Here is a 24570-nt window from a genome sequence, read left to right on the forward strand (position 1 = left end):
AAGCAAACTGAGGACGTGGTAAGTAAGCAAAGATGGAAGGTATGAAATTCGAGTTAGCTCTGGCTGTCTAGGCAATTTGTACTGGGGGACGTGTGCACCGGTGGCTTTTCTTCTCATTATTTTTTGGTTGTTTATCCTTGTTTTTAAAGTTCATTTTTGTAAGTCACTTTGAGTTTCGCTTTCTTGAAAGAACAGTTAAAAAAAGGATGAAGAATGAGAGATGTAAAAGTTTCTTTAATGTTCATTTAACATAACCAATAATTAAGGTCTGTAGATTTACATTTGATCAGCTACATGAATATTTTTATGCCCTTGGAAAGGATTTGAAGAGGATCTTGTGTTTGTCTGCTTCTAGCTTTTCACCTAATACTATGCAGCATTCTGTGCAATAAGGAAAGGCCGGCCACAAAGAGCACCACTTAGAAAGAGACTGATGTCTTCATCTCGAACTTGGAGTCCAATGTCTACTGTGAGTTCAAGCAGCAGGTCACCATCTCCATTGAGCAGACGAGGGATTCCAGCTACTTATCTGACAAAGGGGAAAAGGCGTCAAGGAAATGCACCTGAAGAAAGTGATACAGGAATTCCCTCTGAATCTTCAGTTGGACAAGGTATAGTAGTTAATAATTAGCATTTTAAACTACACATTTTTGACATTTAGATCTAGACATATGCCTGGATTTTAATTTTTTTGGTGGGGGAATAATAGAATATGGCTTTTGAACTAGCTTTTATTTGCTTGTTTGTTGGATAGCTATATATAGAGCATGGTATTTCCAGGGCACCTCAACAAATTATAAAAAATAAAAATAGTAATACCAAGATACAATTTCATATAATAACAACACAGGAAAAAAGAGTTAAAGACAAGAAATAACACAATGCCTTGTTTCACCTGGCATGAAAATGACATCAACAGGAGGTACCAGGTGATGCTCCCTGAGAAGAGCATTCCAGAAACTAATATCTGTTTAGAGCATTTTGTAGATAATAAGAGCACAACATGTTCTCATGCAGGTGCAGCTGAGTGTGTTTAGAGGTGTCAGAGGGCCCACTGGAGAGTTCTTTTGTTCAGAACCGGAGGCCCTTCTCCATATGCCCCATCTGAAAGAAGGCCAGAGGTTGGTGACACAGGAGAGGAGCTTTTCAGTTGACCCAGCACACCTTGCCCAAGACTATGTTATGTTTTAATGTGGCAGCAAAAAGTTGTTGAAGTCAGCACCAGACAGGGCACACTAAGAAGAACATGGTTGGTGCAAGGACCCTGAGTAAGAGGCAGGGAAGGGAAGACTTCCTAGGGTGAGAGACAGGGAGAAGAAAGGAAAGAGGTGGGAGGGTCCACCACTTTCTGTGTGAGACAAGAGTTAAGAGCTACCTTTGAGAGAGGACTTTCTCTATTTTTGTTTTTGTTAGATTAGTTTCTTTTATCTTATTGTATTATTTGGAGCTCTGTCCCTACTCTCCACATTAATGGATGGTGGAGGAGTTAGCATAGTGTGTAGATTCCTCCCAATCAGCCTCTGCTTGTAGAGAGGAGCAATGCTGGGTGGTTGGACTTGCCGTGGTGGTGAACTTAGCTGCGCCCATGTGGGTGGTAAGCTGCAGGCAGCAGTTTTCCCACCAGCAATTATTCACAGAAAGCTTGAAAGGGGCCATTCTAGGCCAAAGACAAAGACTGGCAGCTTTGGAACATAGGATCTGGGTATGTTCATGTTGGGATAAGTGTTATGTCAGGGTATGTCTGCTTGGTTTTAGTTGGGAGTGAAATCTAAGCATTAGGCCAAAAGGTTTCATGGAAAAGTAAATTTTAAGAAGGCCTTTAAAGGAAGAGATGTTCAGGAAGAGAGTTCAGGAGAAGAAGTGAGGGAAAATGGAAGGAACCATAAAAAATAGAAAAAGAATTATTGAAAGATAATACCCTTCTTTGAAAAGACAATTGCTGAACTTTTAAAACAGGGATGGGGAACCTGTGGGCCTCCAGATGTTTTATCCTGCAGCTACTATCACCACTGACTTTTGACCATACTAGCTGGGGCTAATAGGAATTGGAGTCTAAAAAATCATAATATTAGGAGATATGAATGGCGTAATTTCATTAGAAATGGACAGAAGTAGGAAGAGAATGGAAGCAAAAGATGGGAAACTACCTAAGAATTTCTTCTCAATGATGAAGAACTGTAACTTGGTGGATGCTTGGAGAATAAGACACCCATTAGAAAAAGAATTTACCCATTTCTCAGAATCAAAACAATCAAATGCAAGAATTGACTATGTAATAACTTCAAATGAGATGATACCAAGAATAAAAAAAATTGAAATATTGCCAAAGACGCTATCGGACCATAATCCAATATATTGCGAAATAAAAGGAATTGAAGAAAAATCTTTTAGATGGAGACTGAATGAAAATCTGCTAGATGATCAAAAAATAGAAGAAGAAGCAAAGGAGAAATTAAAAGAATTTTTCGAATTAAATAGGAATAAGGGAACAAAAGAACATATCGTATGGGATACCAGCAAAGCAGTTATGAGGGGATTCTTCATACAGAAGAACAGTATATTAAGAAGCATCAAAGCAATCTATAAGGAACAAAAAGCTAAATTAATAGTAAACAATGTGGTATCGGACAGTATAGAAATATCTAAAGGGACAAGACAAGGATGCCCACTTTCACCATTGCTATTTATATCAGTCCTGGAAATTTTATTAAAAAGAGTAAGAGAATCAGACAAAATCAGAGGAATAACAATTGGAAAAAAGCAACACAAAGTAAAAGCATTCGCAGATGACCTAGTATTGACATTGGAAGACCCAGTAGAAAGTGCAAAAGCGGCATTACAAGAAATTGAAGAATTTGGCCAATTCGCAGGATTCAAATTAAATAAGAAAAAAACGAAAATATTGGTTAAAAATATGGACAATGACGAAATTAAAAAATTAGAAGAAATAACAGAAATAGAAGTAGCCAAAAAAGTCAAATATCTAGGAATATGGCTGACAAATAAGAACATTAATCTATTCCAAAATAATTATGATTCGGTATGGAACAAAATAAAGGAAGATCTGGAAATATGGGATAGACTAAAATTATCACTCTTAGGAAGAATCGCGACAATCAAAATGAGCGTGCTGCCGAGAATGACGTTTTTGTTTCAGACAATCCCCATACTCAAAGGCACAGCAATATTTAAAGATTGGCAAAGAAAAATCTCTAGATTTATTTGGCAAGGGAAAAAACCCAGAATTCGATTTAAATTATTGACGGACATTAAAGACAGAGGAGGGTTTGCATTACCAGATTTGAAATTGTATTATGAGGCAGCATGCCTCTGCTGGATAAAAGAGTGGATGATACTAAAAAATACGAACCTTTTAGACTTGGAGGGCCACGACAACAGATTCGGTTGGCACGCTTACTTATGGCAAGGTAAAACTAAAGTCCATAAAGGATTCGGAAACCATATATTCAGGAAAGCCCTTTATGAAGTGTGGGAAAGGTATAGGAATTTACTAGAAAGGAAAACTCCGTGGTGGTTTTCACCATTAGAAGCTATGTCTCTTAAAAAAACAAACATGAATGAGAAATGGCCAACATATGAAGTATTGCTTAAAAAAGATGGAGAAAAATGGAAAATTAGACCATATGAAGAAGTAAAAGAATATGCAAACGATTGGCTACACTATCATCAAATAAATGAAATGTTCAGAAATGATTTAAAGAAGAATGGTTTTGACGATGCTAAATCTAAATTTGAAAGGGAAATATTAAATAATAATTATAAAACACTATCAAAAATGTATAAGATATTGTTGGAGTGGGAATTAAAGGATGAGGAGGTAAAGTCGGTTATGGTAAGCTGGGCAAAAGATTTTGGCTACAATATTATGATGACGGATTGGGAAAAGCTGTGGCGAGAAGGGATGAAATTCACGGCATGTAATGCGTTAAAAGAAAACATATATAAAATGATATACAGATGGTATATAACCCCAGCAAAATTGGCAAAAATGCATAAAGGAGACAACAAATGCTGGAAATGTAAAGAAAGTGTGGGAACTTTCTATCATGCGTGGTGGGAGTATAAAAAAGTTAAAAATTATTGGAATGAAATATATAATGAAATGAAAAAAATATTAGGATATAATTTTGTCAAAAAGCCAGAATCTTTATTATTAGGCATCATTAATATAGGAATTAAAAAAGAAGATATAAAACTTTTTCAATATATGGCTACAGCAGCCAGAACATTAATGGCTCAAAAATGGAAACAGGACATATTACCAACGAAAGAGGAATGGATTTTGAAAATGGCAGATTATGCGGAGTTAGACAAAATGACAGGGAGAGTCAGAGAACAGCGAGATCAGAAATTTATTGAGGATTGGAAAAAATTTGCTAATTATCTGAGAAAAAATACACAAGTGAATACGTTAGTAGGATTACAGGAAGCTTTGTAGCAAAAAATGAATATTGTTGTATGATGAAATAACAGAGACAATATTAATTATGAAAATTAAAGCAATAATATTTGGAATAAATATAAAAACAAAGAAACGATATTGTGAAAACCAGAACGAAGGGTTGAGGGAAGTCCAGACCTTGAGAGGTCAAAATATAGAAATGTTTAATAGAAAAGAATTGTAAATATAATGTATGTTTGTAAATCCTGAATAAAAAGATTATGAATGGAATTGGAGTCTAATGATATCTGGAGGGCTACATGTTAGGCACTCCTATTGTAAAGAGACATGATAATGGAAAGCAAAGGGGACAAATGACAGCAAGTTTGATTGTAAATAAACATAGACCATTATGAGGTTCATGATGGAAGTGTCAGTACCCAAAGTTATTAGCTCAGTGATAGAAACAAGTCACTAATAGGTTTGCTTTGTCATACTACATATTTTAGAATATGCTAAAAGCACTTTCTAATGCAATCAGATATTTTGTCCTTTATGACAAAACTTTCAGTTGAATGTTTTTCTTTCTATTATTTTATTGTCACACACAGTAATACCTTATTGTTCATTTCAGATGACAACTGTATCAGTCCAGGTATCAGGTATATAACTGAGACTCTTATCAAGAAGCTGTCCAAACAGGAAAATTTGGCACGCGTAACTACTCTAAATCTTTCCCTTGCCAAAGATGGGGGAAAGAAGTTTAAGGTATAATTTTTATTATTATTTTTCCTCGCACCTTTTACCCTGATGGGACTTAGGGGAATGTCATACGTGTGTCTTTTCACCTAGAACAAAAAAATTGCTGCATATAGAGCTACCACTGCACATTCCAATTTGCCTACAAAAACTACCCATAGAGTCCTTGACTTTATATCATGCCTTTTAAAAGTATGCAGTCAAATTTTTTATACTATATATTGCTGGTACTCCCTGTTCCAATGACCTGCTTCTGGGGCTATTTACCAAGGCAAATTATCCAGACCAGAAGAAGTAAATTCCCTAGCTTAGAGGCTTTATCTAAAAGCAATAACCTTTCTATAGCCCAAGACCAGGCTCTCCAGAATTTATATTGAGTAGTCAGTGCAGAGCATTCATACAAATTGCAAATCACAGAGGCTGATGTTCTGCACATTTATTTCCTTCTGTGCCTGAAGAGAGTAGTGTAAACAAAAAGACTCCTAGTTAGTTCACTTGGCTGGATCCCATTCTGAGAGGGCAGGAGGCTCCCCAAATACATCCTGACACCATTTTAATAAACTAAATACAATAGCATATTTCACGTGTCATTGTAGACCAGGAGTTGCTAGTGTGCCATATATATGTGGGACTAAAACTCCCATCAGCCCCAGCCAGCATGGCCAGTGGTAAGGGATAATGGGAACTGGAGCCCAAGAACATCTGGAGGAGGTACCATGTTGGCTATCTCTGCAGTAAACCATAGTTAATACCTTGAATATTGTTTCCCACTAGCACATGGAGGAAACAAACCCGTGGCTTAGCATTATGTCCCTGATTAAAGGACCCCAGTCAGTAAATCAAGAACAAACCATGGCTCCAGTTCCTGATTTTGGGGGTAGTGAAACAAAGCATCGTCCCTGGTTTAGATGTAAAGCTACACCACCAATTTGTTTCCTTCCAGCATGTGTTGGAAAGAGCAAAATTGGCCAAGATCAGCACATTCACAGCAAACCATTGACTATAGTTTACCAGGAAGTGTGAATAAGACCATTGGAGGAAAAAACAAAACTTATTGTCCTGTCGAAGAGAATTAGGCACAGCTTAAAATAAGTTTAATTCAGTTGAGTTCATTTGCTTAAAATGATGGGTAACCAAATGGGTGTAGCCAAGGGGTTGTAGGGAAGGGAAGGTGCCCCCTCCCTAAATCAAATAAATAAAAATACTTAACTAACTAACCAATTGTATCACAGATAACTCAGTTCTGGCCCCCAACATAAAGTCTGCCCCCCCAAATAAAAACTGGCTACCCCCAAGGGTAAGCAGAAAACCTAGTAATGATGTATTTCTTTGCAATTTATTTTCTTTCTCAGTATCGGACAGAGATAATGCTGGGGTTTTTTTTTACAAACGTTTTACATCTCTGAATGCCTCTTGGGTGAAACTTTAAAAAACTGATTATTTTTGCCTGTTTCAGAATCAGTTGGCACAATTACACTCTATTATTAATCTCAGTTGATAGCATGATTTATTGTTTCTGTCAGCATGGTTCTGAAAAATAGAAGGTTACTGTTTTATATTACTGTCAACACTATTCTAGTAGTTTTATATCTTGTGTATATTTTCAGTACCTAGAAAATCTCGAGAAATGTTGTAAACTAGAGGTCCTCAATCTCAGTAACAATCTGATTGAGAAGATTGAAAAACTAGACAAACTTTTAAAGCTACGTGACCTCAATCTATCATTCAACAAAATATGGTAAGCAAGATTATAGCAAAATATTGTTTTAGTATGGCGCATTAGAAGATTCATTGTTGCAAAATGTTGCTACATTGGGATTGCGAACCATGAAACAAGAACAGCTTCCACCAAAGAGAGAACTAAAAATAGCACAGGCTGTAAGGAGTCTGTAGCTGTAGTGCTTTTGTTTTGGTGCTGGTACTTTTTTAGCATGCAAAGCAGCTTTCATAATTTGATGCAGAAGTTGTGTCAAGCTACTAAAATCTTTCATGATTGTAGAGGTAGAACATAGGAAACTGTCTTATGCTGAATGAATCCATTGGTTCATCCAGCTCAGAATTGTCTACGTTGTCTGGCAGCACTCTCCAGGATTTCAGGCAGGATTCCCCTAGCCCTGCCTAAAGATGTTAGGGATTGAATCTAGGACTTTCTGCAGCTTTATGACTGAGCTGTGGTCTTTCTTTCTATACCACATTTGTCGTGTTCCTGCTCACTCTGGCTATGCAAATCTGGCTTCATTCTTAGCCAGTAGTACAGTCATACCTTGGAAGTCGAACGGAATCCGTTCCAGAAGTCCATTCGACTTCCAAAACGTTAAAAAACCAAAGCGTAGCTTCCAATGTGTTATTGTGGGGTCCAAAGCCCCCATGGCCCCTAGGAATTGGCTCCTTTGGCGGACAGTGGACTAGGGGGACTAGGCTAGTCTCCTAAATGTTCCCCTGGTGCCTCCTTCCCAAAGTCCAGGAAACTTCTGCCCAGTTTAGGGAGGCACAATGCTCCGATGGGTCCAGGATCCCTTCTGTCACCTTCCCAAAGCCTGGGAATCTTCTGCTTGGCTTAGGAAGGGAGGTGCGCTGCTCACATACATGATGTTCTCCCCACAATTACTCTCTCAAGCTGGCACCTCTGGCCCTAATTGTTGCCCTACAGAAAATTTTGCTGCATGCCACTGCTATTGAAATATCAATTTGTAGATCAGAGAACAGAACATATATTTGCAGACCAGGTATTACCAAGTGTCTGTATTTAAAATGACATGCTGCAGTCCTAACCCCATTTACCTAGGTGTAAGCATATGAATATGATAGGACTTTGGATGACACAGATTTTTCACTGTCAGGCTGCAACACTTCAGAATAGATATGTCTAGGATTGCAGAGTTAGCTCTATGAAGTTAAGTTGCCTGAAACCTGAATACTATCATTTAACTATCTTTTTGGATCAGGCTGCCCATCAATTTCTACACACTACATTTGATGTAACTTCCTCACTTGGTGAAACAGCTTTTCTATGATGAAATATGGATTAGAGCAATCTGAGTTTTGTGGGGTTTTATTTTTTTTTAAAAAAACAAACCAAAAAACCCCCAAGGCATAATAACGCAGGCATGATAAACCTTTTCAAACAAAAGCAGAGAAGGGGGCACAAGCAATTTCCCTCCTACCATATGCTGATTAGAATTGTATAGTTTTTGAGTGTAAAATAGAACATTTCCAAACAGTCAATAATATTTACAATAATATTTTAATGAAGATTTGCTTAACATTCCTGAAAATACCCAGCAATATTGCAACAGTTTTCTGATTTCAGAAGTTGAATTTACTGGCATAGTATCTTGATAGATATCTTTTGTCCTCCCTAAATATATGTTTTATTCTATATTTATTTTAAAATGGCAAAATGAAAACAGTTATACAAACACCGAACCAGGTATCAAGCTGAAAAACTGCATGCAGTTTTGGAGGAACGCAATTTACAATGAAATAATCATTTATCAAACATTTATTGTAGTTGTATCTTATTCTTTCTTGTGCTTGCTGTAAATTTAATTCCTCAAAGCTTTTTGGCTTAGAGTCTCATTTTCTGCTTGTAGACTAAATGGAACATACGTTACAGATGCAGAGCACTAGGATCCCATGACTCCAAACCCAAAGGTTTAGGAAGAAATGGGAGAATATTCAACAGGTCCCCAGTGTTTATGGCTAAGCCTTTTAAAAAACTATGAAGCCAGATGTGAGCACATATGAGAGTTGTTCCTGGTTTTAGAAATCATGGTTTGAAAATGTTCCTTGTGTCCTAGGAGAAACTTAAAGGTATACAGATGTTGTTCATCTTACGATATATAACTTCAATATTTCTCTCTGTTCACCAGTAAAATAGAAGGTATTGAACATCTACAGAATTTACAGAAGCTAAACCTTGCTGGGAATGAGATTGAGCACATCCCAGCATGGGTAGGGAAGAAACTCAGGTCCTTGCGCATCCTGAATTTGAGAAAAAACAAAGTATCATCAGTAAGTGATTTCAACTTACAGCGATGCTTGCAGAACACACCTTGTTTTTGGATTTTAGTTGTTGTCTGCTTCTTTGTTTAAGCCTTTTCCTTAAGATAACACTTTTAGACATTTGAAAATAGCTGTCTCTGTAGAAGATTGATAATAACCATGTGTACCAGTTAGCTACATTTAATTATTATTTCTTTATTTTTAAAGAATGAGCCTTCCAAGCACCTGTGAATGCTTTCATCTGGTGACAAATCACAGAAATACATGATTTTAAAGGAGGATAAGATGAAGTAGGGTACATTTCTTATGTGATGAAATGTAAAGAGGACTAGAAAATGAGAGACAATCATATAGTTCCAGCAATTTTTCCATAAAGCCAGGAGCAAGTGTCAGTGTGAAGATTTCCCTCCAGAGATTCCCACTGTATGATGATTAGAATCATATGTTGACATATGCTAAGGCAGTAGCTAGCAAAACTATTTTCCAGGAGGCCTTTGGAGCTTTTCAGGAGTTCTTCAGTGAGAAGATTAGTAATGCTGGTGAGTGCCCCTGATAGGCACATTGCTCTCCAGTGGTACTCTCTCCAGCAATGTGCAGCTGGAGGAGAGTGTTCTCCATCCAAGTGGAGCAACAGTAAGGTTGTATAGGTCAGTTCCCTGTATGAGCTTAGTTACTGTCCTAGAATTTACCATAGAGTGCTTTGTGGAGCACTGAGATTCCATGACAGTCACATTAGAATGCCCCAGCAGACACAATATGCTAAAGGATCCCTGAAGATTTATTTTTAACCTATTGAACTGACGCCTTTTGTCTTCATTTAGCTCCGTGTATCACAGATGTTGGGATCCTTTGACCATCAGCCCCAGCAAGCATGGCCAGTGGCTAGGAATGATGGGAGTTGCAGTTCAGCAAAATCTCAAGGGTCAAAGGTTCCCCACACCTGATAGATTTTCTCCATTTTAACTAGGGCTGATTTTTGGATGTGCTTCATTGAATTGTTTAAGCTTAAGACCTTCACAAAAAAATTGCACCATTAGAAACAGCCCTTGGAGGCATTTTGTACAACACTCTGAACAATACTTGTGTTTAGGACTTGGATGAAAACTAGAGAAACAGTTTTGATTGGGGGGTGGCATATCTCTGCAAGGAAAGATTCACCCTAGTTGGGAACACATGTTTCAACATTCAAATGAAATCTCCTAACATTTTGACTCAGGAGTTCTGGTGTTTTTTTGTTTTTTGTTTTGCCTTTGTGTAATACTGTTAATGCCTTGTTACCACTGACACAGTATGATTTCACTGGTCTGGGTTCAGTTTTAACATAAATGACTTAATTTTTTATGTTAGATTATGTGTCTATAAGCAGAAAATGGAATATGTTTCATGCTTCAAAGAATATCTAATTCTTGTACCTCCCCTCCTTTCTTTCAGCTCCATGAGGTAGCTAAACTGAAGTCTCTTAAAGACTTGACTTCTCTGTTTCTGGCAGACAATCCTGTTGTAAACCTTCCTCATTATCGTCTGTATACCATATTCCATTTGAGGTCGCTGGAAGATCTTGAGGGGCAGCCAGTGACAAACCATGACAGAGAAGAAGCTCTTGAGAGGTTTAATTTAGGTAAATATGATAACCATAGGATCATAAAACAACATGTCTACTCAGAAGTAATTCCTGTTGAGATCTTACATGATGAAGGGCTGGAAAAATAAAGGAAAGCTCCCAGCTGAAAGCTGGGAGGGTCTTCCACTTTCTGTGTGAGACACGAATTAAGAGCTACCTGTGAGAGAGGACTCTGCATTTCTTTTTCTTTAGTTTATTTTTTTAACTGTGTTGTATTATGAGTACAGTAAAAATGTTTTAAATCTTGCCCAAAAAAGGAAAGCGAGAAAGCCATAATAAACATGAGTAACAATAATTACTTGGGAAGCCATGATTGGATGTGACTCTTTTTATTGTCTTCTTTGCACCACACATGGGTAATTTGTAAAGTGACCTAAGTTTCAAAATATATAGGCAGTAGATATAAAGAATAATTTTACTCTTGGAGTATCACATCTACGAAAAGCACAAGGCATGTTCAGGCATTCACCTGAGCATGTGAATCTGAATCTTTAAATGGAGGGGTGGATCTGAACACAAATCCTGCCTCCAACGTCCCTACCACGTGTGGCCCTGCCTCATGAGTCCCCAATGTTCTCTATGTTGAGCAGAGTCGGTTGTTATTCCACATTTACACACCATTCAGAAATAGGTTGGCTCTTCCACTTATTTCTATAGGCCAGGCTTCCTCAAACTCGGCCCTCCAGATGTTTTGAGACTACAATTCCCATCATCCCTGACCACTGGTCCTGCTAGCTAGGGATCATGGGAGTCGTAGGCCAAAAATATCTGGAAGGCCGAGTTTGAGGAAGCCTGCAATAGGCAGAACTTATGCAAATAAGCTTTGGAATCTTTGTCCTTGGCAGTTGGAAGGACAACTGCTCTTTTCTTACCTGTCTACTGTGTGGTGTTATGGCTTCAGAGGAGTTCCAGCTTCCCTGACTTTTTTAAAACAACAAGTGGTAGGTATCTTCTCACCTGAACCTAGATTAGATTGGATGTGAAGAGAACCTGCCAATGTGGCCAGAATTCCATTATTGCAGAAAGCATGTTGTCTCTTGATGGGTTAAAAAAAAAAAAAGAGACAGCCAAATATCACATGGAGCATAGCACACTTCTTTCTGTCTGTTATACTGTGAGACTTGGTGTTGATTTTATGCCCATCAAGTAATTTGCACCCTTTAACCACATGCATCTTTTGGAAAAGCCACTAGTATCTTTGCTTTCCTTTTCTGTCAGTGATCAGTAAATGTAGCAAATGGAGTGTATATGATTTGTTGATTTGCCTTCTTCTGCAGAAGAGATTGAAAATCTAGAAAAGGACTTGGAGAAAACTATGAAAGAGTTGGAGGACCTTAAAACGAAACACTCTGACCTGGGCGAACAACTTCAGCAACAAGATGACCTTAACAAATCATTAAAACAAAAAAATCTGGAACAGAAACAAAGCTGTCATGACCTGGAGAGTGAACTAGAGACAAAAAATGAGCTGGTAAAGCAACCTTGGTTCTTAAAATCCCAGTAGACTATTGAATTTCTGTTGAATATTTCTAGAAACTCTAATGGCATTGATTGATACTGTTTTGAGGAGGACACTAGGTTAACATTTACAGTGTGGTAGTAAAATTGACTCCAGTAGGACTACAGCAGTATATCAAGTCATGGGAATAATCTCATTATTTGGCTTTCTGGTTGGTTTATCTGACAATAGCCATCATTATATTATCATTATATTTGTGTGTGTTATGTTTAAAATTATCAGAAAGCTAAATGTTTTCTAGCCTTCTTAGTACACATTTTTTGTCCTCAGATAGATGGATTTAAATGTTTTCTGGTTGGCATTAAGCCATGTGTTCTGTTGTTGCTATAAATCCCATTGTATCTATGGTTTATTTCTAACATTCAATGTGTTTATGAACAGAGCCCCAACTTTTTTATTTCTGGATGTAAAATCCACAGGTGGTTTGGTGGATTTTGTATGCAGAAATGAAAAATTAGGATTGTATTTAAAAACCTTAATCGGCTAATTAAGCTTCGAGTTTCTTTATTAAATTATTATTTGCCATGTCTGCAATAATTGCTGGGAGTTAGGTCTTCCCTTTTAATTAAGATTCTTCAGAGCTGGGCTTAATGAAAACTGGCTTTGTAAGGTGTGTGTCTTTATGACCACTGGGGAGTTATAAATAGTTATCCCACTGAAATGAATGGGAGCTAGAATTTTTCAATGGATTGTATTCAGTGGATAACACACACATCCAATTGAATAAACGGAACAAACAGTTTAATCTTATTAGTATCTTGATCTGGTAACCTGTATTTTTCAGCACTGTCTTCTCTTGTCTTAGTTCTGGGTGATTTAGTTTGCCCCTCTTTTCCTTTAGCCTGTATCTTGGTTTGTTTGACCCATTTCCTTTATTGCTGACTGAGCCTTTATTCATCACTAAAGGTAGCCTCTGTGTGCATAAGCTTGACTACACTTTTTTTGGCTGCAACCCATAGTGCTTCTTTGCATGGTCCTGTTTCGAATTATTCAATAATGTGAAAGCTGTACTTGTTTTATAATTATTTGTTCACCAAAAAAACTTCCCTGTGTCAAATATTTTTCTAAATTAGAAGTTGTGCATGGTGTTGGATACTTTGATTTAGAAATCTAATTCTTTTCCTTCTTCCAATCTTTCCTGTTTCTACCCTTTTCTCTCCCCGTCCCTTCAGTTCTTCCTACTGCTACCTATTGGAACCTTGCTGCATGCTCTCCTTCAGGTATCCAACAATAAAACAGTCAAAAAAGAGAGAGCACCCACTTCTCTTCCAGATAAACAAAAATAATAGGGTAGTTTCAAATTGGGACTGCTTATGCTTCCATCAGTCTGTTTGGTTCTTCAAATATATTTGTGATTATAGGTAAAGGTACATACAGATTTAGGTGGATCCAATGCATTTATGATTCTTAAGCATTGTCTGTTTTCCATAGTTCAGGATTAGGCACAAATCAGTATATGAAACCAAGGTTTGCGTGAACTGTGATTAAGTGTTATAGTTGCACTTGAACAAGTCAAAGTTAAGGCAGTTTCTCCATCACTTAAGTTACAAAATACTAAGCAGGTCTCCCCGGCGGCTCTGGAGTATGCATGAACTCTGGGGCAGGATGAGCCATGGTTTGAATTTGTGCATTTTATTGTTAACCAGGCTTAGGCTACAAACCATGGTTTGTGCTTAGCATCAAGTATTCTATCTACAGTTGTATCCCAATACAAATGATATGCAAAAATTCACTGGAAAAATATGACCAAGATAGCATTTTTATTTTTGTTGCATTCTGCTAGCAATATATATATATATATATATATATATATATATATATATATATATATACACGCGCTAACAGAGTAAGGGCCTCATTCTATTCAGTTCAGAAAAATATGGAAATAATAAGGCTAGAGCAGTTGATGCCCTATTTTTATTTTAGTATCAGATTTGTCAATACAGTATTTGAAAACTACACTAAAGCAAATGACTGGTTAATTCTTTTTTTTATTTTGAGTGTACATGTATTTATTAGCATTGTGCATGACATACCATTTGCAGATACCTTAACGTGATTTTCATTAGATAGTAAATTGTTGTGATCCAGCAAATCTTGCATACAACCATTACCAGCCGCTCCATAGCAGACAAGCCACTCCATAGTGGATAATTTGAAAAGACTCAAGTGCATGCTGGGACTGGCTTGCTTTGTCATGGCCGGTGTGTTTGTGTGTGTGTGTGTGTGTGTGTGTGTGTGTGTTTTGTTTAATTATCTGTATAAATGCAACATCTAAAGCAAAATTCATTCTGTTATGCAAGTCTGACTAGTGTACCCTGTATTTTTACTATATAAAGATGTTTGTGTCGTGTCATTCATGCACGGATTATATAGTGACCCATGACACTGGCATTCCATTTAAATATCTTTGTTTATAAGACACAATTTGTTAACCTTTTGTTTGTTAATTTGTTAGCTAAAGCAGAAGACGGTGGAATTAACCCGAACCTGTCAGAAACAATATGAGCTGGAGCAAGAACTGGCTTTTTATAAGATTGATGCCAAGTTTGAACCATTGGGTTATTATCCAGTAGAGGTAATTATTTAAAAATAGTATTTTCAGTTTTAGAGAGCCTACTTGAAACCAAACTTGTGCTGCACATCTGAATCAAAGTACAAAATCAGAACTGACACTCTGTTCCCCTCCTCAACTCCAAACTGATGCTGAGGATGGTAGAGGAGCATATCTCCAGTTGCACTAAACTGCCAAGGCACTCCAGTCTGGCTGAATTTGTACTCTATGTCCTATTTCAGGATGTTGAACTTGATGATGTACCGGGTGAAAGTCCTTACATTGGGAAATCTAGATACAAAAGGAACATGTACGCTGTAGAAGGCTATATCCCTAGCAAGGCTCAGAAGATGCAGATGGGAAATCTGGAAGAAGCAGAAGAACAAAAGATTCAGAAGCTGAAACGGAATATTCTTCAGTCACTAGATGCACAACTAGAGGAAAAAGAGAGAAAGGTTAAAGGAGGTACCTCCAACCTCTCCTTTCCTTGCAAAGTTAAATGTAGAAAACCTATCACTGTGTGTGTATTGTCTTCCATCTGATGCTCTTGATTTAAATTTCTGACTCAACAGCATCTGAGTAGCAGTCTAGTGAGGCCAGGGCTGAGATGAAATTTGAAAACAGGACTTCCCAGTTCACACTCCTAGCCATTACAGTAGGTTGCAGTAGGCCAGAGGATTGGGTTTTACCAAAGCAGCTTCAGATCTCCTTCGAAGTGGAGCAGTTCAGCAGTTTTAGGCCCTGAACTTAATGGTCTAAAGAGGGGACCCACCTTTAGGTGGCCATATGTGTTACATCAGTGTTATGTTAAAGCAAAATCCAAACAAGTTTGCCAACCCTGATGAAAAGGAAATGTTCTGTGCATGTTCCACATTTTAAAGCCAAATCATATCACCATCATGACTACAGGAATAAAATGTGGCTTGCTTCTGCCATCCCAATTGTAAACACTTCTACTTGGGAATAAGAATCATTTGGTTGTGGAAAAGGATAACATGTTTGTCTAGTAACAATAAATAACTATGTGCAACCATGTACAAGTTTAGTCAGTTATCTCTTGATTATAAAACATTTTACAATATAATAAGAAAATGTGCTGCAGCAACCAGAAGCAGGCCAGGAACAGTACTGGGCCTGTTTGCCACTGTCATCATCATCTGCTATTCTCTGGGTGGTTATTTGGGGCCCCATATTTAGTCCCAAAACTCAGCTCTAGCCTGCACTATTATTCAGTCACTTGAATGCAACTCTATTCAAACTGGCTCACGATTAACCTTTTCCTAATACCTTCCTAATTTTTGACCTGCTAGTCCTCGTTCAGTAAATCTGTAAGCTTATGTACATAAAAGGATATGTATAATGCAATCCAAGCCTGCTCAGAAGCAAGCTCCATTGCCTTGAATCAAATTTATTTCCAAATCAGTATATATAGCACTATAGCCTAAAAGACTTGAAGCATCCACAAACTTTCCTGTGCACTTCCCTGGATTGTGACTGCTGCTTTCTACCCTTCTGGAGACATTCATCATAACTGTAACATATGTCCATGTTGGCACTGGATAGCTGCAATTGACATGTCTTTATCATTTGTTTTTCATTTTCCCAGCCCAAGAAAAATTAGCAGAATTGCTAGGTGAAGTAGCCAATGCAGAGCACCGTGTTTTAAAAGCAACAGAGGAGCTTAAACTAGTCCAAGATGTTGTGGCTCAGAAAAAGGTATGTATATAAGCCTATTCTCCCCTGCGAGGTTCTCCCCTGGAGCCTTCTGTACATATTTATAGGCACCAGGTGAAAACATTTCTCTGAAACTATGGCCTTTTAAATGTGTTTGTGGGAGAGGGGCTATTGATTCATTTTTGTTTTATTCTGTATGTTGTGTTCTCAGTTTGTATTTTTATGTTATATACACATTTATGCAATATACATATTTAATAGCCAACAACAATGTGGCAGTAAACTGAAACATTTGAAAAGACCTGTTTATTTTTCTGCGCATAATTGTCAAATTTCAAGCATTCCAATCTAATGCTTATGGGAAGGTGTTTGGGGGCAACACAATAAAGCTGCCTACCTTATTCCAACACTTGGCCATTATGTAGCACTAAGGAAAAGGCGGGTTTTCATAGATGATAACTACTTTTCCCTGTGAAATGCAGTGATAAATTAATAGACCTGTGGATGTTTACTTGAGATGCATTGGCTGCATTGGGACTAACTTCTACGTAAGCATGCATAGAATTGTGCCCACACTGCAGAATTCAAGTTCACAAGGAAAATCACTGAATCATATTTTTAAACCATACAGCTTTTGTAGTCTCTGAATCCCTTTTATCTCAAGCTTAGCAGGTGTGTTTTCTGTTTGTTCAAATCTAGATGTCAGAAGTGGAAAAGGATTGTCTTAGGCAAGAGCTAAGCAACAAGATACTTCTCCTAAATCAACTCCGAGAAGAAGCTCTAGAACTAGAGAAACAGATGGAAAGGCAGCGGGAAGACATGGCCAAAAAAGAGAAGGAGTTAGGAGACCTGCAGTGTTTTATAGATTCTCTAGATCCTGAAGACCCAAGACATGTAAGTTTTACACACACACATATACATGAATTCAGTATATGTAGTATTAATAGGAAATGCCAATTAAATTATTGAATAAATATCCAGTTAGCAGGAATCAAATTAGAATCTACCGTATTTTTCGCTCCATAGGACGCACCGGACCATAGGGCGCACCTCATTTTTAGAGGAGGAAACAAGAAAAAAAATATTTTTCTGGTTTTCCTCCTCTAAAAGCCCTGGTTTTGTTGTTGTTGTTGTTTTGAGGATCAGCTAAAAGTTTTGCAGCTGTTTTTGCAAAGGCAAAAGGCCTTTTTAAAAGGATCAGCTAAAGCTTTTGCAGCTTTTTTGCAAAGGGGAAAGCCCTGTGGGGTTTTTTTGGTTTTTTTTTAGGATCAGCTAAAGGTTTTGCAGCTTTTTTTGCAAAGGGAAAAGCCCTGGTTTGTTTTTTTAGGATCAGCTAAAAGTTTTGCAGCTGTTTTTGCAAAGGCAAAAGGCCTTTTTTTAGGATCAGCTAAAGGTTTTGCAGCTTTTTTTGCAAAGGGAAAAGCCCTGGGTGTTTTTTTTTAGGATCAGCTAAAGGTTTTGCAGCTTTTTTTGCAAAGGGGGGAAAGCAAAGCTCCTTTTGCAAAGGGGGAAAAGCAAAGAGGAAAAGCCCCATTTTTATGGGGTTTAACTCACATTTCTGAAAAAATCTTAAGGAAAGGGAGCCATTTCTACTGTTTGCAGACAGATAATCTAATCAGCCAGTCACATGTCCTGGGGAAACAAACAACCTCCCTCTGCAGCACATTTAACAAAGGAGGGCGGGGCTGAAAGGGAGCCGGGACTCTTATCTCTCTCCCGATCTCTTGCTGATCAGCTGCTGAGCGGGGTCCTTTCAACACTCCCTTTTCTCTTTGTAAAATAAAAAGCACAATCTGCTTTTGGCCCCATGGCAATTCAGCTCCAGGGACCACCATTCGCTCCATAAGACGCACAGGTATTTCCCCATACTTTTTAGGAGGAAAAAAGTGCGTCTTATGGAGCGAAAAATACGGTAGTTTTATTTGAGTCATAGAGTACACTGTGCCTATAGGATTGTAGGAAAGAGTTCTGCTAAATTTCAGTGGAGTATCTTTGCCCATTAAAATATATTTTTTCTAAAGAATTGTTTCAAAAAATATCTTAATAAATGTATATGGTGTTTAACATTTAACTAGCACATTGCTGAAACATGAGAAAAGTTCAGAGGTTCAGATGCAGTTTCCTAGGTTCTTTCCTTCATATAATGAAACAAGCTTCATTTATGAAAAGAAAATATATGCATTCATAGAGTGGTAAATATGTATTAGGACTGCATCTTAGGGTGATATTACTATTAATTTGATCGTGTTATGTTTTTATTTATTTTATATGGTACAGAAGATACATTTTGAGAAAACCATTGCTACCACAGTAAACAAGCAACTTGTCCCAATAAAATTACTGACTTTGGTCGTGCTATGTAATAAAGTTTAATTTGATTACTCTAAGAGATCATGCCATATTTTCCCATGAGTGTTGGGTGGATTCCTGCCATAGTCTGAACAATTTATGTATTAAATAAACATTTGCCCTATGTTATAAAAGGAATAAGAATTGTGTTTGACCTTTGCTGCTCTGTCCTAGCATGTTAATTTCTTAGCCAATGTTATTGTCCATACTCTGGTGTACCAAGAAACAATGTTAAGCCCAATGCCAGTTTTCCAACAGCCAGGGCAATTAATAACTTGATACTGGAACTCTGGGGTCCTAGTCACAATATTTCCAAGTAATAAATGGATTGGGAACAAGTTACTTCAAGGTCTGCTTCTTTCTGTATCTGGTATGGAGAGCCTCTGGCCCACTGGGCCTCTTTCATCCACACCCAAACAGTCTACCTGAGACATGCTTGCTTCTCCCATACTATTCTGCAGAAATCTAGCCATGCAGGAATACATCTCTTCCTACATGGTCAGTTTGTTTTATTTTTTTTGTGTGAGAGGGGTTTCCCTTTCTCTGTGCACAGCAAGCAAATGTAGAAAGAGATTTCCTGCCTAGTCAGCTTGCTATGTTTCATCTCTAGGCCAGTGTTTTTCAGCCACTGTTCTGCGGCACACTAGTGTGCCGCGAGATGTTGCCTGGTGTGCCGTGGGGAAAATTGAAAAATTCAAGAGAATTACTTTATATATAGTCAATATAGGCACAGAGTTAATTTTTTTAACATTTTCTAATGGTGGTGTGCCTCGTGATTTTTTCCATGAAACAAGTGTGCCTTTGCCCAAAAAAGGTTGAAAAACACTGCTCTAGGCATTGAGAAAGGAGATACTTTTTTCCCAGGCCTGCCTGCCTTCTCCAGAAGGAATGTTTGGGTGGCCCCAGGGACCCATTCTACATTGTTATTTTAAAAGCATGGCTGCAGTCTTTCAGATCATGTGACAGATAAAAAATACCATGTGAGAACATTCCAGATAATGGACTATGCATGCTCAAGATGGTCAAACAGCCATCCTCAGTCTGCATGGCAAACTACTCTTGAAACTGAGTATGGAGATTTGCTATTCCAAAAAAAGTCAAAATGTTCCACAAGGTTCACCTAATAGCTATTTGTATTCTAGCCATTATCCTTTTTAAATCATTGTGGTAAGCTGCATTATACTGAGGAAGTCCATTGTGCCATATAGCTCAATACTGTCTACATTGACTGGCAGCAGTTCTCCAGGGTTTCAGGCAGGGGCCATTCCCACCCCTACCTGAACATGCTGGTGATCCACCCTGGAAGCTTCTGCATTCAAAGCAGATGCTCAACCACTGAGCTATAGTCCTCCTCCTATTCAAGTGCTTATATTGCCCTCACATGACATTTCAATCCATATTCACAGACAAATATGATTCATTTGTGCCCTTGCCTTAAGAAGCAACCATGTGGCATGACCCTAAGCATGTTTACGTGAAGTAAGCCCACCAAGTTCAGTATTATCTTACTAAACACATTTTTGAGCTATTGCAGATGAGTTTGGGTTTTTTTGAAATAGTGTGCACAAAGTCTTGTTTCTCAGGAAAAGTTGATGCAGTCTGCTGCACATCCTAGGCTAAGTTCTAACCTCACATTGGTTAGAAATATTTTAGCAGGACAGAGAAACAAGGTGAAGTAACATGTATGTCCTTCTCTCTGCAAGGCAGCATGCAATGCAGACAAACCCTAAGAGAGAAAAAATTGTCATTCCTTCTAAAACAATGTGGATTGACTGGTTTCTTAATCTCAAGATGACTCATATTTTAAAGTTGCCTTTAACTATTTTGGGTGTGGACAGAATAAGGAATGCAAACTGAACCTACATTTATTGGTGTAACTATATAAGCTTCTTGGTATCACAAAACTCTTAATTAGTCAGACCAGACCATTCCATTGTCCCAAGAGAGCAGTTCTGTACAATTAAGGCTGCAATTCAGTGCACACTTTGGACTAGTTGCACCAAGCTTAGTTAGGCTTGCTCCTAGCTAAACATGCAAACAACTGGGCTACAAGAATCTGATACAAAGTTACCCCCATAAATATTACTTTCATTAAAAAATATATTCCTCTTATTAAACCAAACAATTTTATGTTGGCAATTTTTGCATATAGCAAACTATAAATGTTAAGAGATCTATATTTTGCAAAGAGAAAAAAAGTTTTGCAAAACAAAAAGTTAGAATAGCCTTTCATGCTTTCCAGTTATGTGGATATACTTGAAGTCTCATTCAAATCTGGCTTATTTTTGAAGCTCAAAGGCTTATTATAAAAAGAAATTGTGAAGTCAACAGTCCAAGACCTCAGCCTCTCCACTAATAACATTCTGTGTGTTTCAGGGAGGCTTTCTAAATGAAAGGAAACTGCTTTATTTAAGCTCAGCCTCTTGGAGAGCGGAGCTGCCTGTTACAAGCTGTAGAGTCGATTGGCTGCCTGCACTGCTTCCTGTGTTGTGATTTGAAGCAAACAGGACACAGCCCAGCTAGCTGAAACAAGTAGGGATTGGAGCGCGTGTTACCACTGTGCAGGCCTGACAAAGAACTCTCACAGCTCCTGGGGCTTAGTTCCCCCCCTTCAAACCACTTCCTAACCAAAGTGCAACTGTCAAACAGAAAAGTTTGATGTACGAGACTAGATAGAGATTAAGAGAAACTGTGTTTGAGTTGAGCTACTTTTTTTAGTACTGCTCGTCTTTCACAATGAATTCCAAATTATAAGTGGGGCTTTCAACACAGGATTTGAAAAGAAGAAAAGACAAAGCAAACGCTGTAAGTGCCTCCCTCTCCCCCTCCCTCAAAAGACCATTGAGGAATCTCAACAGCAGCATACAATTTTAGAAGATAACATTGCTAAGTTATAAATACTTTTAAAACAGGACAAACTTGGCTTGGCTTATTATGGATATTTGGACATTTGCCTCTTTTGTTATCTGCCCAGAAAATTAAATAAAGATTTGGTATGGGGATAGTCTTGATAAAGTGAAACTTTTGCTTCAGCCATTTTGCATTACCTCAGTATGTAGGAAAGCATGTTTTTTCCTGGGATTTTAACAAATAAGGTTTTTGTTTTAAATGTAATTGGTGGAGTTGTGCATTTATTTTAAAAGTCAGTACCATAGGATAGTTGGGATTGCATTTTTGTATTAACTGGTTTTTGTGTGGGCTAGTTCTGTACTCTTTATGCCAATTAGCACTCTGCTATTTTTGGTACATAAAAATATGTACTGTACCATGTTGGATGCATGTTGGATGCCTAAAACCATGAATGGAAGGAATCTGCCCTGTAAGATTTGACACTGTGTTTCTAAGCCAGGCAAACACTATCAAGCTTGCCATTGTAACAGTTTCATTCAACTGTGGTTAAGTATGGTACTTATGATAAATGGTACACATAGCTGTGTTCAGTTGACACTGGTTATAGCAGCTTGAATAAATGTGCTATTGACAAAATAAAATCTGGGTTGTAGATTATGGGGATAGAAGTATACAAATAATATTTTGGCATGAAACTGAAATTATTGGCTCATATTTTAATGCAGAAGATCTAGTATCCAATTTCTTTAGCACTCACTGGAGAGAGGCATATGAGGTTAGTCTGACTGGGTTGAGAAGGGTTTACAAAATGGTCTGTGTAGCTTAAGAGGAGAATGGCAGTTTATAAGCACTGGGCTGCAGCTACAGCACCCGTGGGTTGAGTTGTATCATTCTGTAAGGCAGAATACAAGTTACATTATACCCTGATGTCACCACACTGTACACTTCCCTATTTGGAGGTACAGAGACACATACCACAGTGACATTGGGAGTGGATGTTAGAATTACCCTATTTGCAGGAAAAAAACAGAGAATGCAGCATAGGATGTCACTTTCTGCCCCTTTTTTCTCTTTTATTCTTGGACATTCTTCTAGGGATCAGGAATCATATTAGCAGACAAGGTGATGGTAGTGGGGGGTAAGTTTTCTTCTTCAATTTTACAAGATGCTATGTGCACCATCTCCTAATAAGTACCATGCTTAATCTGAGGGCATGGTTGAATGAAGCTGTCACAATTGTATGTTTTGTTATTAGTGCTCAACTTTACAAGGAATGCATGAGTCTCATATTGTATTGGTTAGGCATTCAGTATATATCAGGCGTACTGAGTTGCCCTCAACATTGTAGGGGCTTGCCATGTGTGTAAAACATCATGCATGTGCCACACACCCCCAACCCATCCAGGCCGACTCAGCGTGCCACACACCCCTTCACCACATCCCTAGCAGAGGACGAGCCAGCACAAAGATGCTGCTCGCTGGCAATCTCCCACTCTGGCAATCTCCACCAGAGCACTTTCCTGGAAGGTGCCCTGGTGATCATCAAAGGGACGGGCCAGCACTTCCTGCTGGTGCATCCCTTTGAGGATCACAGTGGAATTTATTTATTTATTTATTGAGGGGGTGCTGCTTGAAAATTTTAGGGAGCCCTGCCCCCATGGCCCCTCTACAGATAGCACCAGTGGTATGTATAGAGGCAAGAGAGAGCAAGAGCACAGATTAATCAATTTTATGTAAGCTGCTAGCCACTTGAAGGATTTTGTTTTTTAAAACAGGCTGCAAAACTTAAAAATAAAAGTTCTTCCATGTAGAAATTCCAGGTGTGCAAAGCCAACTCAACTAATGCAGAAGGAAATAGTTTGGAGAAAGGTGTGAGAAATGATGGGGCCTACCAGCTTCACAAAAGTAGATCCCTGTGGGCTTCTCCCAGAAGGATATACTGCTTATAAATGATTTTTCAGCCATTCAACAAAATAAAATAAAAAATATAGATTTAATAAAATAAAATAAAAGATTTTTCAATCATTTTCAAACTTCCTGCAAAATGTTTGCTCCTAAGAATTTATATATGCTGTGGTCAGAATTGTAAGGAACTTGAATCCCATCTAGCTGAAAGCCCTGTGACTGAAGTAACATTGTCCATTTACATAATTAGGTTAATCATATAGGCAAAACACCATAGTTCAACGGTAGAGCACATGCTTTGCATGCAGGTCCCAGGTTTCATTCTTGGGCTGAAAAGACCCCATCAGGAACCCTGGAGAGCCCCAGCCAATCCTAAATTAACCAGTTGCCTGACTTGGCATTAAGACAGCTTCCATTGTTCTGTACTGTGAAATAGAGATGGGGAAACTTTGGCCTTCCAGATGTTGTTGAACTACCAACTCCCATCAGCCCCAATCAATATAGCTAGTGCTCAGAGATGATAGGAGTTGTAGTCCAGCATCATCAGGAAGTTCCCCATCCCTGCTGTAGAACATTTGTGGCAAGGGTGCAGGAGGATCAGGATTGTTTGGGGTGCTTTGTTTGTTTTTAAACTACTGCCCTGAGATGTCCATTTAACTTCCACTCACAGGCTCATATGAAGGCTCAGAAAGCAAGCAAAGAACAACAACTTGACATGATGAACAAGCATTACAAGCATCTTGAAAGTCGCCTGGATGACATGCTGTCTCGGATTGCAAAGGAAACTGAGGAAATTAGGGACCTGGAGCAACAGCTCACAGATGGTAAAAATAGAATTCAAAAACAGTCTTTAGCTCAGAGGCTTTGGGCTTTACCATAGTTTACATAGCATATACAGATTTTACATTCTACAGGCAACAGTTCTTAGATGT

The 24570-nt window shown here is 38.2% G+C and overlaps 1 protein-coding gene across 4 annotated transcripts in view; it reads left to right on the forward strand.

The window, feature by feature from the left end:
- The first annotated feature begins 319 nt into the window (after positions 1-319).
- Positions 320-24570, forward strand: part of CNTRL (centriolin) — a 57503-nt gene continuing 33252 nt past the window's right edge. For 3 of the 4 annotated variants that reach the window (XM_033138366.1, XM_033138369.1, XM_033138368.1), the window contains exons 1-11: positions 320-611; positions 5037-5170; positions 6769-6899; positions 9034-9175; positions 10598-10784; positions 12065-12258; positions 14765-14884; positions 15103-15325; positions 16467-16576; positions 17234-17428; positions 24309-24462. In XM_033138366.1, the coding sequence (XP_032994257.1) occupies positions 434-611; positions 5037-5170; positions 6769-6899; positions 9034-9175; positions 10598-10784; positions 12065-12258; positions 14765-14884; positions 15103-15325; positions 16467-16576; positions 17234-17428; positions 24309-24462 (1768 nt within the window). In that variant the 5' untranslated portion in view covers positions 320-433. Of the gene's footprint in view, positions 612-5036; positions 5171-6768; positions 6900-9033; positions 9176-10597; positions 10785-12064; positions 12259-14764; positions 14885-15102; positions 15326-16466; positions 16577-17233; positions 17429-21402; positions 21689-24308; positions 24463-24570 lie in introns of those variants that run through there. The other variant, XM_033138370.1, reaches the window with a different exon arrangement.

Source organism: Lacerta agilis, chromosome Z, assembly GCF_009819535.1.
Source record: "Lacerta agilis isolate rLacAgi1 chromosome Z, rLacAgi1.pri, whole genome shotgun sequence".
In the NCBI taxonomy this organism is placed as follows: domain Eukaryota; kingdom Metazoa; phylum Chordata; class Lepidosauria; order Squamata; family Lacertidae; genus Lacerta; species Lacerta agilis.